The 11,721-nt window shown below is 40.1% G+C and overlaps 1 protein-coding gene across 2 annotated transcripts in view; it reads right to left on the bottom strand.

Annotated features, from left to right (window-relative positions):
* Nucleotides 1-534: 534 nt before the first annotated feature.
* Nucleotides 535-11,721, bottom strand: part of tmtopsb (teleost multiple tissue opsin b) — an 88,030-nt gene continuing 76,843 nt past the window's right edge. The window contains exon 4 of one of the 2 annotated variants that reach the window (XM_017719267.2): nucleotides 535-6,170. In XM_017719267.2, coding sequence (XP_017574756.1) covers nucleotides 5,889-6,170 — 282 coding nt within the window. In that variant the 3' untranslated portion in view covers nucleotides 535-5,888. Of the gene's footprint in view, nucleotides 6,171-11,213; nucleotides 11,634-11,721 lie in introns of those variants that run through there. The other variant, XM_037533763.1, reaches the window with a different exon arrangement.

Raw genomic sequence — 11,721 nt, 5'->3', positions numbered from 1 at the left:
TGGGTTGTAGAGTCCGTCTCCTGCTACTACGAGTGTGAAAGCACCACCAACATTCAAAAGTGACCAAAACACCAGCCAGAAAGCAGAAAGGTACTGAGAAGTGGTCTGTGGTCCCCACCTGCAGAACCACTCCTTTATTGAGTGTGTTTTGCTAATTGCCAATAATCTCCACCTGTTGTCTGTTCCATTTGCACAACAGCTGTGAAATTGATTGTCAGTGTTGCTTCCTAAGTGGACAGTTTGATTTCACAGAAGTTTGATTTACTTGGAGTTATATTGTGTTGTTTAAGTGTTCCCTTTATTTTTTTGAGCAGTGTATATATTATATAAATAATTTTGTTTTTTTAATTCACACTGATCCTTGCTGTTACCGATTGTGGTGGTGAGCATGTCCACTACTCAAGAGACTCTCCAGTTCAGTCGGCCCTCAATAGTTTTATAATGCTCAGATTAATACCTGGCACCTGGTAAAATGACTGACAAATAAACAAATATATTTGGTTATAGTCCTAAAATCAAGAGACACAGTCCATATTCATCTTTCTTTATTGAGAGGGCAATATTACAAAGAGAGAGAGTACATATTTTAATACTACAAGCCATACAAAAGCAGTTGTAGGACAAATATACATCTATTATTCCAAACATTATATACATCTAATATTCCAAACATGGAGGCCACTGACACCATAATCAACACCTCACCTTTCTTATTTCAGTGTGAAACTCGACTGTTTTTAGGTACTGAGTTACATAAAAATGTGCAAGGCGACTGACTCCCTCCGCGGTTTGCAATGAAGCAGAATTTAAGGAAATGAGCATTTTATTTACATTTATTGCCCTGTTCATAAATAACATCCACAAATGAGGTCACTGACATTTTACAACTGAGGTGAGATTTTGTAGTTTAGAATGTCAAAAAGGTTCTTTTGTATTTCGATCTTGTTGAGAATTAAACATCCTTCTGGTCTGATGATGCATCATTCCCTCTCTCTCCCTCTCTCACACACACACACACACACACACACTCTCTCTCACACACACACACACACGAGACTCAGAGTGATTCGACCAAACGATCAGACCCTGCATAATGTGTTCACTCAGAACAAATAAACAAAGAGAACCCAACTGCACTGTTGTCATTCGGAACAGACTGAGGTTTCAGAAGTAAACAAAAGTAATCGGCCATCTCACTTTGTCTGTCTCAAGTGTAAGAAGAAGAAGACGCACACTTAAAAGCATCTGAAGTGGTATGAAAACTGACAGAAAACTGTTGAAGCAGCGATGCGATGCATTTTTACACATACTGAGAATGAACTCACCGTGTCCTACATGGTGGTCTTTATCTGACCACACTTTAAAGTACCAGTTTGACCAAAATCACTTTGACCCTTCCCCCAACTCGGATGTAGCTGATCCGCCAAGACACATTTGGTGCCAGAAGCTTGCTTCTTTCCTTTAGCACTGGAGCTACTAGGTTTGTGGAACTAACCAGAGTCGTTTAGCAACGTCAAACAGACGTGCTTAAGTGGCTTCTGACCTTGTATGTTACACTGTTATATATACAAATGGACAAAAGTTTGCGGACCGCCTAAGAAGAATATCCTGGGTCAGTTATGTAGATGTAAATCTTGGGCTAAATGTGTGTGGGAACATAGACTCATTAGGGTAGCAACAAACTGAGCATGAAATTTCTAAATCAGTCCAACACCTTCCGAATGCAGAGCTCTTGTCTTCATTCAGCAAGCCTGTTGCTAGCCCTTGGATGAAACATAAGTTAGCATAACTGAAAAGGCCCTTGGGCCGTGCACCTGTTCTCCAGGCCCTGATCACGGCCTTGCTACGGAACAGGAGGCGGCGCCTCGGAGATGGGGCTTCCTCACAGCTCTCCTTCTCTCCCTGTTGTCCACGCAGGGTTTTGTCCTCGCTTGGGGTTCGGGGCCCGTCTTCCTGCCTGTTTACGTGGCCATCATTGGGGCCTGGGGGACAGGCGCCCCCTAAATGGGTCACGTGTGCAAAGAATACATTCGATAAAAGTGAACATTAATTCTTACAGCAGAAAAACAGTTCTATTAGCCAATGATGTCATTTCACTCGCTTATGCGATTGCTTTTGGCCCCGAGACCAGAAATTAGACTGTACTTTTCTCCATTTTAATGGTTGAGTATGTACAGTGTCACCACATAAACAAGTCTATTTGAGATCACTTCACAACTCAGCATGGTTTACAGAAATCAGCACAAGGTCATCGCAAAAACGAGGCCTAAAAATAAGCTTCCATTACCCGTTAGCCAATTAGCCTCATAGCTCCAGCGCCAAACTAAAGAAGCAAACCTCCGACACCAAGCAAGTTCACCATTTGGAGATGTGTAGCACTCCTGCAGAAGATCTGTGAGTCCACTCTTTAAAATCTCTCATTCAACCACATCTACAAAAGTTGAGTAGGCGTCAAATCCAAAAATATACAAATCACTAAAATGGGTCACACAAAACCACCGAGCCACTAACACACAATCACACGATATCCACAAATGTAATTTAACATACAACCTATTTGCACTATACTGCTATATAAAAATGGCATCATAACTGCAGTCATACTCTAAAGCAATTTCCAGATTTTCACATGAATTATTCATAACTAACATAATTAACATGAACAATCAACATGAAAGAGGCTCTTGGTATCGTATGTGCTACTCTGTGGTACAAACTGCCTGTAATCCTTAATTTCTATTCTGAGACATAAAGTGCTAGTGTGCTCATTTTGAACCCAGTGGTATGGAGCTCAGTCCATAGACCTGCGCTAATAATGTATACATTACCACATTCATTAATCTACTTCATCAGTGGCCATAAAGGGTTTATAGTGAATAATAATCATAATAAGAAACTTCTCAAAACAGCCTATAGTCAAGCATTGGCAGGATTATTCAGGTAGTCTAGTTTAGGGTACGGAACTAAACTGGGCTGATCATAATGCGACTGGTTAAAATGTAAATCCAACACTTCTCTTCACTCTCACCCAGCGCTGTAAAAGCATTATGCTGAAGCGTAAAAAATTGATTTATTTTCTAATAGGATTTCTAGCCCTAAATCTCAAACGTTCCTGTACAAGGTTTCAGCTTTCGCTGTGTAATCCCCTGAAGCAGTTTTTCAACAGTCTCTCGCTCTTGTGTTTGTTTCCAGGTTCTGCAGTGTCACAGTAGATAGAATACAATCCAAATGCATCCACCTGCTCATACAGGCCTCAACGTCCAGTCCAGGTCCACTAGAGCCAAGCTCTCCTAATTCATTAAAAGGCTCAAGAAGCCAACAGCCTTCTTAGTGCCAAGAGCTTCGGACTTTTGGTGCAATGCAAACAAAACATCCTAGAAAACATTTTCATAGGCTGAATATTACAAATACGTAGGCTGTATATTCTGGCTTTAGGTTTTGGCAACTTTTGATAAAAGTTACTAAAAAAAACTTTTTACATCCATTTCTATCAGTTCACTGATAGCATAATGTGTGCTTATTTATTTATGTTGTGATTTGACTTTAGACTTTTTTTTAATTCTGCGTTTTATAAAAACCACAGACACTGCAGACACAATCTCCACTCTCCTCTTATTACCTTTGTGTGTTAATGTAGACAAAAAATTTAAATAAAATAATTCAGGGAAGTGATTGAGTGTTTACTATATAGAATAACGTCAGCGCTGCTGGCTAAAGCATTTGGGAAATGGAAACTGAAACTGGGGAGTGGCGACAGCACAGGCCACTGTCACAATGTTCTTAATCTCCAGTGTATTGCACTTTAATTTGGTTTGACCATTTTTTATTGATAACAGTAGCTGTAACTTATAATTTTAACATTATTTTGATGACGTCTTCAGAGATAAGGAAAGTGGGGGGTGCTGGGGGGGCTGTAGCACTCCCAGATTTCAGGATTGTCACTGCTAAAAATATAAAATCTTCATATTGTATTGCGCACAGAAAAAACTTGTGTGCATGTGTTATAAAGAAACAAATTCCTTTCTATTTTATGTATATACTTTTTAAAATCTGTAGTAGTTGTGCACTGAAACTGAGTGCTGTATTTCGATTACAGTACAAAAAACTGTTGGCCTCTTTGGGGTTGTGTCACTAAAACACATGCCGGTTGCTCTGGGCCCTAAAGCAGCTTAATGTTGTTTTCAACTTCCAAAAATAATCTAACGCAATAACGTTTTACCAGCCGTTTATTTCTCGCTTGGTGTGCGCTCTAGTGTTACATCTCAGTGTGTGACTGTGGGTGTGACCTAAACAATGATGGCACTACATGTCAGCAATCTGATTGGTCACCACTCAGCTCATTTGCATAAAGTTTGTCCAGAAGGAAAGAGCACAGCGAGGATGTGCATTGGTGGTTCGAGGTGTCAGTTAAGTGTATTTTCATCTCTTGCTTCATTATTGTACTGGATGACACATTTGATGTAAATAAAAAAAAAGGCAAATAATTTTTCATTACGTAGTTGTTCATGTTTCATATTGCTGTTGTCTGAAGAAGACCTCGTATCCACACACACACACATCTTCTAAGCCGATTATCCTTCTGGGCTGTGGCGTTAGCTGGAGCCTATCCCTGAAGTCATTGTATGTAAGCCAGTATACACCCTGGACAGGTCACCAGTCCATCGCAGGGCAACCTCGTATAACTTTACAGGAGAAGGAGAAAAACTACTTTACTTTTAATGCAAGTCAATGGAACCAGACGTCTTTCCAAGTAATTTTGGGCCGTTTCTTTTGGTCAATTCTTCATGAAATTTACAAACATTGTAAAGAGTAACAAGCATTTGTTAACGTTTCAGCTGTTACTTGGTACAGACATAACAGCAGATGATGAACTGGTTGACGACATTAGGTAGATTAAGCTTTCCTAACTTGAGATAAAATTCCTAAATTAAGATAAAACTTGCTTCTGTAATACACATTTGTGAAAAATCTGATCCTAGAACTTTCTTAATACAGCCCTGACTTATTTTCTGATGGTTAAAAATGTTAAATATATGAATCTCTACATAAAAAGGGCAATAATGTGACCTCCACTGCTAAACTGTTGACTCAAAAGTTAAAACCTTCTCCGTTTTACCTTAAATATGTTGATATCCCCTTTTATTATTAGGCTTACCGAGAAACCACACAGATAGAACCACAACACAGAACATGAACTTTGATTTACTACAGGTCTAAAAACAACCCTGATTAGTGCTAAACTGAATCGTCAGATATGATTGTCAGTTCCTAACTGCCACATTTCTTATACTGAAACAATGGAAAATCTTAAATGATATAAATATCAATGGGGCGGAGCTTCCTAGCATTCTTACTGATTTTCCTGATTCGCTGTAATTATTGTTTCTGTGAAGGGAAATTAAAAAACAGAAATAAAAGAATAAAAAGTAATGCTAAAGCTCATGTTTTATACGTATATTGCTGTTTGTATTATGGTGGTTCAGCCTGTACTGCTGTAATTTTATACATAAAAGAAATAGAATCAATTCAATCACTTTGTGGTATCTACTAGATTTTTGCCGCTGCCAATAATTCTGTGGAGGCCCAATATTGACTGATATTATCAGTCAAATGATATATCAGTGAGGCCCTAAAGTGTCCTATCCATGTAAGTTTGAATTATGCTTAAAAAGACAGTTCCCTCCTGAGCTCATCACTTTTCTGCAGAACAGGCTGATCAGTCATCTTTCAGACATTACTCTTCTCTTCACTAATCATATTGACTCTTTCTTGGCTCTCAGTGATCCACAGCTCCACTGGGTCACTGCTCACAGCTCCCCCGGTCACCACCTCTTCACCTCTACCGGAGCAGGACTACAGGGTTGGCTAACTTTGGCCATTCTTCATGCTCAGCCGCTGTAATAGGCCACGAGTGAGACGGCAGGTTTCACTGTTCCTGGAGATGGGCCTGCTGAGGGTGGCTGGCCTTCACCCTCAGAGCCGCCCTTTGGCCTGACGCTGTCTCCAGCGCAGCCAGTGGGTTGGCCAGCTGTGGCCACCACGAAGGTCGCATGGTGGCCATCGGCACGTCGCATTTTCCTGAGAATTTTGGTGCCCTTGGACGAGTATTTGTAACTGGAACCTCTCTCTGGAACAGAACACATCAGCAGGGCTCGGAAACATCTGTAGAACTGGCGCGCACACACACACACACACACACACACACACACACACACACACACACACAAACAGTGATGGAAAGATTTCCGCACTTAGCAACTCTGCTCTGTCTTAAGTTGAAAGTTATGTTTGTTTTATTCAAAAGAACTGTACAAATACACATTCAGCCATAGAGGAAGTTACTTATAATTGCATTTGATTTAGGGTGATCTCACACTTGCACAGTTTCAGCGTTTCAAGTGGTCTTAGACCCTTCTAAATGGACCCACATCATCAGAACGTCTACTCAGGTGGTCTCAGGTGGTTCATTTGTGGTTTGTTTTGCACTCAGATTGATTTGTGCATGGTGAAAACAAAACAACTTTGCTTCATGTTTTGCTTTACATGCACAGCCACAGACTCCCAGCACTTCAGTGGTTAAAAACAAACTACTCATGAGCGTATCTGCCTGTAGGTTTGTGAAATCACACAAAAATAAATTAGAGGTTGTGTGTTTCAGTGATTTATGAAGTGTGTTCAATATAGAAGCATTTATCGAAAAATGATTTCATGAATAACTAACTGTTCAATGGTTTTTAAAAACTTGCTTTTACTGGGAAATTCTGCCATAGTTTCAAGCATATCTTGAGAAAAACCTTCATTTATTTAATTTCCAGGTAAAATGGCCATTAATTACAGGTTAAATGGTAGAACTCCTATTACGGACCTCCTAACAACCACCTGGAAGACCTGGTTGACACCAAAAGTGCCCCCATCAGATAAACAGCACTTAAAGCTTCCATCTTTGAGAGAGAGGAGAAGATCAAGCTGCTTCAGATCTGAAAACATCCACAGGTGTTTCTGTCCATCCTTCCACTGTGAGAAGACAACTCAGCGCTGTGGGTCTGAAAGGATGTGTAGCTGTTCAAGAAGAACCTCACTGAGAAAAGGAGATGGACACATCAAACAAAGAAGCTGAATGATGGACTGACCACCCCAGAGTCCAGATCTCAACATCACTGAATGTGTTTGGATATGCTTGGATTGTGAGAAGGAGGAAATGCAGGAACAACTTGTAAGACTGAACTTTGGAAGTGTGAAGGGGCGGAGACACTAAATACTGAAATTCTTGACGTTTAAATGTTCTGGTTTCCGTTTTTGCTGATGGATGAAAAATGAGTAACTTGTACCTAACGGCTATTTTAACTGGAAATTAAATCAATGAATAGGGGTCTCTAACTTTTGGTATTATATGACGAATTTGAACACCAGGTGTAATTCAGCATTAAGCGAAGTCTGAAATTTAAAGGAGTTGGTGTAAACAACAAGTGGTCTCCATACTAAAGAGGGCCAGAAAGAGAACTCCATTAATGTTCACTGCCCACAAAACAAGTCTGTACAACAATAACATTTATACAATTAAAATCATGATGGAATATGTTGTCTTATACTTACAGATATAAACAAGGAAAACGGAAAGTTTAGAATCTGTACTCCCAACAGAATTTCTGGTGATGAGTGAGAAATAATTGGTATCAAATTACACCATGCATTTGTTATCACCAGTGATAAAGGTGACTTCAAAGGGTTTACCTTTGTCTATGTACTTAAGATGCATGACACAAATTCAGCTCTGTCCAAATAACCTGTTTGCAGTAATAGCCTGCCTTGCTGCAGTCTGTAATCATCCTTATTAACTGAAATTGGAAGATTGGGAAGTCTGACTTTTGTCTTGTGTTTATTTTCCTTCACTATATCGCCGGTCTGGATTCCCATAGAGCGCCGAACAATAAATTGGAAGCCAAATAGAGAATGAGAAAACAATTAAACACTCAAAGCCCAGCCGATGCTTCTGGGTCCTCTAACGTGCACTGGCTCGTTTGCAAATTAAAGGCTTTCCATGCTAAAAATGCATGAACTTCAGGACCTCTCAGCGAGGGTAGAGGCAGTGATTATCAGCGATAGCGGTGCCCATTTGGAGGTGTTGGCTCTCCGGTGAGAAAGCATGCGTGTCTCGCCGCATGGCCTGCGGCGCTACGCTGGGCGCATGCAGATCTCATACGGATATGCGCTAATGATTCATCAGGCCATTTGAAATGAAACCATGATGGACCCCCTCCTGCACCACCCCCATGAAATTGGTGAGAAATTGTAGTTCTGGATTAGCAGGGGTTCGGATCCATGCAAATGAAGTCCAGGGTCTCCAATGTTGTCCAGCCAAAGCATTGTTTTCCAGCTTGGTTTGTTTCATTATAGATAAAGGCATTCCTAATTAAAGGGTGTGTAGATGTGCCAGGAGTGGAATGCATTTTCCTGGGAAGCTTTTCATCTAATATGGAACTGACAGTCACCACATCCATACAAAATTTCCTAGACTTGCTTTGAAGGCAGAGATTTGACCAAAACTTTCTTGAGGAGAGTTATTGAATACTAATACTTATTCAGAGGATAATTTATGCAATTTAACATTCAGAGGCAGCTGGTCAATATTTATAACCTATAATACACATAAACCCAAAAAACAATGTCACATACCTCAGTTAACAGGCAACAGGATGCATTTAAGTATTAACTGGCCACCTTAAAGTAGAGTTATGTATGGTAAATGTTGATGTTACTAATATAAGCCTGTGAATAGTTGAAAGGAGGTGGGCTACTTCTATTTCTCCCATAATATATACATGGAAGCACTTTCTTAGGCTGGCCTTGCGTTGCTTATATTGTTTAGATGCTTGAAAGTAACAAAACCAAGTTTTGCTTGCGCTGCAGAACGTAAATCCTCCTGCAACTCACATGAAACTTTGAAACTCAGCTGCAACACATGCAACCATCTCAACTTTGTGAAACAAGTTGTATGAAACAGTTAATTAAAACAGTGATTATGTACCACATTATCATGTTAATGTACATCAATACATTAGAGAGATGAATACAAAACAGACACAGGCGTAACATCTCTTGGAATAATACTGCTTATTTTGCCAACTAGTGGAATAATGCAAATTGTTGCATGCAACACTGTTTTTGAATTGCTTCATGTAACTCAAGTTGCATAAAAGTCGTGTTAATGCAATCTGTAAACCACCTCTCGCATTGACCAGAAGGTTATGGGTTCAAACCCCAGGTCTGCAGTGCAGAAGACCCATCATTATGAAGGCTTGCATTTCACTGTGACCTCTTGTGGCTCAGTAGCATTGTGCTCTACTGTGGATCAGGAGGTTATGGGTTCAAACCCCAGGTCTGCACTGAAAGAACCCCTTCATTATAAAGGTTTACATTTTACTGGCTCATAAGGTTCTGCATTGGATCACAGCTGAGCTACAAACGACTGGTGTAGTGTATTGGGTGACACCACTGTCCTCCACAATAGCAGACTGAGGTTTGATTCCCTGCCTGGACATCAATTGGGCAAGATTATTAATTCTTCATTTGCCTACTTCTGTAACATGATTACACTGCAAGTGGCTCCTCCCAAAGCCTATCTAGAGTTCACAGAAGCTGTATACAGTGCTTGCAAACCTTTTCAACACTGATACATATAATTAAGAAGAAAATCAAATAAGTAATACATACATACACACAAGACTTTACATCCCTTGTGAAAACGTAGTGAACTTAGTATACTCCCAGGTCCAACGTATACTTATAGTCAACTACATTTGCTCAGGAGATGTCATGGACTGAAGCAGAAACATTCCATCTTAAGCCATTTCTCTGAAGGTCTGAAGGTGAGCTTCTACTGCTGTATTCAGCTACAGTATAAGGTTGAGTAAACTCTAAATAAAATGCACATTTCACCAGGGCAGAAGAGGACGAAAAGAAAGCGAAGAAGCTTGTAGGGTTGGTGGTTGATTCAGAGGGTAGTGGGTGATGGCAGTCAGGCTGCAGTTACACTTGCGTCCCAGAACACACTGCTTCACTAATGGCGTAAATGGCCATTCAGTGTTCGGTTAGCAAGACTGAGATGCGATCAAGCGGAATTGTGATGCCCCATTGCACTCCTCTCCAAACCCTTCTCAATCTCTAAACTATAACCTCATCGCATCCCCAACAGAACAACAGAATCACTCTCACTCTAGTATGTCGTTATTGTAAGCAGTCAGCAAAAGGTGAAAATCATAGGTGAAAAATTGATTCTGGTTTCTGATCATTAATATTACCAAATATTGATATGTCAATATTATGCAATATATCTTTCATTCTTTGACATTTTTTTTATTGCTTTGCCTTTGTATGATCATTCTGATATGTTATTGGTGTAAAAAATGCAATTAATTATAACATATACAAAGAGGACAACAACTACTTAACTACAAGCTCTGAAGACCATTTGAAGAGATTCTGATGTAGATCTTCAGCCTGGGGAGTGCCTTAGAAAATGCAAATGAAAAAAACTCCAGTACATCAGATCTACTCTTTTATAACATATAGCATCTGATTTCATTATCATCCAAGCTTAGTTTCAAAACATGACTGACCTAAGGCAAGAGCGCACAGACCCAACAAACCCAACATTTTAATGTTGGTAGCTTTTTTACAATGTCGTTCTTTAAGAAAGATCCGGTAAACTAAATGAACCTGAGAGCCTGTTTTTTTTTTTTTTTTAACCTAAATCAACTTTTCAGCGTTTTCAGTGATTTCAGTGATGTTTGGAAAGCAAGGTGTAATCACACCCAGGCACATTAGTGAGAGCACATTACAATCGGATCACTCGACCCACATTCAGAGGTGGTCAGACAGATCTTTAAAACCATGTTTAACAGAAGGGTGAACAGAATGTGTTTTCGATACCCACATACTATTTTGCAGGTGGAACTATATCTGCTAAGTGCTGCAGATGAGAGAATAAACAAGCCCCTCCCATTTGGATTTAAGCCCCTCCTCTTTGTAATTATGTCCCTCCCTCCCATTTGGAGTTAAGTCTCTCCTGTTTGGACTCAAGTCCCACCTATGTGGAGTTGGTCCAGCCTGTTGACACATTCTTGAGTTATCCTGAAACCAAGAGCCTTCTTGCACTCTGGGCTGATAAAATTGTCCAAGCCAAGCTTATTGATGTGTAACATAAACAGGGGAACCTAAAGGGACCTAAAATGGAAAATCACGCCTATGCTGACATGCTTTTTATGTGGCAAAGTAAAGTCAGATTTCATCTGGTGAAACTGGAGACACATTTTAGTGAAAAGCGTAAATGGAAATGGACAAAAAACGTTAATGCAAGGTGTGAACAGACTCATTGTGAGAGAGGCTGAACATTCTGGAGCAGCGTTAAAAGGGAGAAGAACATTCTAGAACAGTGTAAATGGAGGAGTACAATATGAATGGAGAATATCTCCTCACAGTCACAGGTATAACAAATCAATCAAACAGCTGGGTTGTGCCGGTGTTGGGTCGGTGTGCTCTGGCCTTTATTGGGCTCTGCACACTTCACTTTAAATCAGATATTTGTCCATGTGCTCTTGGCTTTGCTGCATGCCCCCAGTAACCTGGCAGATAATCTGTAAAGAACAGCAGTAATCAATAGGTTACACATCAATAACAACAGATCAGGAACACACTGTGGAGGGAGGAGAGTATTTGGCGATG

This window comes from Pygocentrus nattereri, chromosome 24 (assembly GCF_015220715.1).
Source record: "Pygocentrus nattereri isolate fPygNat1 chromosome 24, fPygNat1.pri, whole genome shotgun sequence".
Lineage (NCBI taxonomy): Eukaryota > Metazoa > Chordata > Actinopteri > Characiformes > Serrasalmidae > Pygocentrus > Pygocentrus nattereri.
Note: the sequence above shows the minus strand (reverse complement) of the source record. Positions and strands in the feature narration are given on the sequence as shown.